The following is a 2,500-nucleotide window of genomic DNA, read 5'->3' as shown; positions in this document are numbered from 1 at the left end:
GTGGTATACGTGTTTTAATGTTTATTTGAGACTGTCTGTGTCTGTTATCACTCTTAGCATGTAATGTGTGTGTGTGTGTGTGTGTGTGTGTTGGTCAGGTGATGCCTCTCCTGAAGAGGACAGTGGGGAAGTGGGCTTTAATGGTGAAAAGCAGGTGCTGTATTACTCTGATGCCATCACAGAGATCGCTTTCATCCTACCCACATTCAGAGAACACTCAGGTAACACATGCGTACACACACACACAGACACACACACACACACACACACAGACACACACACACACACACACACACACACACACACACAGACACACACACACACACACAGACACACAGACACACACACACACACACACACACACAGACACACACACACACACACACACACACACACACACACACACAGATTGTCTTCATCCTACTCATATATAGAGAGTGCAGTCAGACCCATAGTGCAGTCAAACATAGATTGTCACTTCCCACATGAACAGAATGCATACACACTTGGCATGGTAAGTGTGTATGGCAGTCACACACACACACTTACCATGTAGCGCGCTATATAACTTAGCCTAAATACACAACTGAAACAAAAGCAAGTCACAAACTCTGTAACTCCACCTTACAGTTTTATTTACAGTATGCTACTTACAAAGACAAATAGAAACCGACTGTATTGCTCCCAGATTATGAGAATTTAAGCTGCAACTTGCCGCTCAACTTCACCTGCCAAAACTAACGTTAACGCAAACACATCCCTTGAACTTGAACCACTTCCTGTCAGATCGCGACAGATGCTGTCAGTCAAAAAGAGTCCAGCCTCTATGACGGTTCCTCCAATCATCATACAGAAGCTCGGTGTCCAGGCCATCCCACTGTCCCATTCACTCCCAGAGACGCCGGGCTTCCCTGGAAATGACGATTTTGTGGCGCTTGTCCAATAAACATCTAGCTTTTCTGCACTGAGATCAGCCCACTCTGTAGTGCCATTGAAAGTCCAGTGGAGACGAGCGTCTATGGGTTTTTTGTATGTTTTTTTTTATGGATCGTGTCGTCACAGCAATGTATTACGGGTACGAAATCACGATAAATAACCGGCAAAACCTTATTGCTGAACAAACTAGCCATGAAGATGAACATGTTTTCAGCATGTTCTAGTTGGAATAGTAGGCTAGAAGCTAATGTAATAGTGTTATTTGATGCGATTTTCCGTGATATTTTAGAGGAGGCTGAGCTTCCCCTGTAGTCTTAGGGCAATCGCCTCTGATACACACTTATGACAGTCACACACACACACTATCATAAACAGAATCCACACACACTTATGGCAGTCACTCACACATACACACTTATGACATTCACACACACGTACTACTAACATGAACAGAATGCATACACACTTATGGCAGTCACTCACACATACACACTTATGACATTCACACACACATGCTAATATTGCAGTGTGTTTCACAGCTGAGTCTTCAGAGGTCAGTGACTCCACTGGGGAGGCGGAGCCACAGACTGAACTTCCTGCTGATGTCATAAAGCCCCGCCTTACTCTGGATCTTCACCCCTCCAATTCAGAGAACTTGTTTCAGCGGGTGAGACACACATACACACACACACACACCCACACACACCTGTTGCAACGGGTGAGACACACTCATGCATACACACACACAGAGAGAAGCTTTTATAATGGGTGAGACACACACCCCTGTTACCCACTGTAACAGGTGTGTGTGTGTGTGTGTGTGTGTGTGTGTGTGTCTCACCCATTCTAAAAGCTTCTCTGTGTGTGTGTGTGTGTCTTGCCTGTTAGACATGCCTAAAATGGTGTTTTCCATTTGGAGTGGCAGCCGTGTAGTGTAACACATGCACATATACACAAACACACAAGCACACACTCACATACATACAAACACTCACATACACTCACACACACACACACACTCACACCTACCTTCATGGCCTCTGATACACACAGCTAGTAGGGATGCACCAATGGTATCGGCCAATATTGGGCTTTTTCACTGATATTTATGACATTTACTCAGGGTTCCTACGCAGTATGGAAAACCTGGAAAAGTATGGAATTTGATTTTAGTAATTTCCAGGTCTGGATAAGTATGGAAAAAAGAAACAAGGGTATGGAGAAATATTTGTGTTTCCAGACTATTGCATTTGCAGTATTAATCACTTCACTCAGGTCATAATGAACCATTCCTACTGTTGTGTAGCTTAACTGTCAGTCCCCATCGTCAAGATACAACTATGATACAACTAAAAATGACCAAGCTAAATGGACGAATATTAAGTGTCATTTTTTAATTCACTTCAGTTGTCCATACCTTTGTTTTCACCGAGTTATCCCAAACCAGAAGTGGCCGCAATGTCGAGAATATGGTCAGAAAAATCTACCGAGAAGTTTGGAAATTTGAGTATGGAAAAAGTATGGAATTTTGAAATGCAAAATGTGTAGGAACCCTGTTTACTGT

At 43.3% G+C, this 2,500-nt stretch overlaps 1 protein-coding gene across 5 annotated transcripts in view; it reads left to right on the top strand.

Annotated features, from left to right (window-relative positions):
- The window catches only part of LOC143115381 (ral GTPase-activating protein subunit beta-like), a 47,299-nt gene that overhangs the window by 37,719 nt on the left and 7,080 nt on the right, over positions 1-2,500 (top strand). For all 5 annotated transcript variants that reach the window (XR_012985087.1, XM_076277368.1, XM_076277369.1 and 2 more), the window contains 2 exons: positions 99-221; positions 1,476-1,603. Coding sequence is in view for 4 of the 5 variants with exons in the window: in XM_076277368.1 (XP_076133483.1) it covers positions 99-221; positions 1,476-1,603 (251 nt within the window). In the remaining variant the exon portion in view is untranslated. The remainder of the gene's footprint in view (positions 1-98; positions 222-1,475; positions 1,604-2,500) is intronic.

Source organism: Alosa pseudoharengus, unplaced genomic scaffold (assembly GCF_046254945.1).
Source record: "Alosa pseudoharengus isolate Yale_2024_CS ecotype anadromous, Long Island Sound unplaced genomic scaffold, YU_APseudo_1.1 YU_APseudo_1.1_scf_9, whole genome shotgun sequence".
NCBI lineage: Eukaryota > Metazoa > Chordata > Actinopteri > Clupeiformes > Clupeidae > Alosa > Alosa pseudoharengus.
Note: the sequence above shows the minus strand (reverse complement) of the source record. Positions and strands in the feature narration are given on the sequence as shown.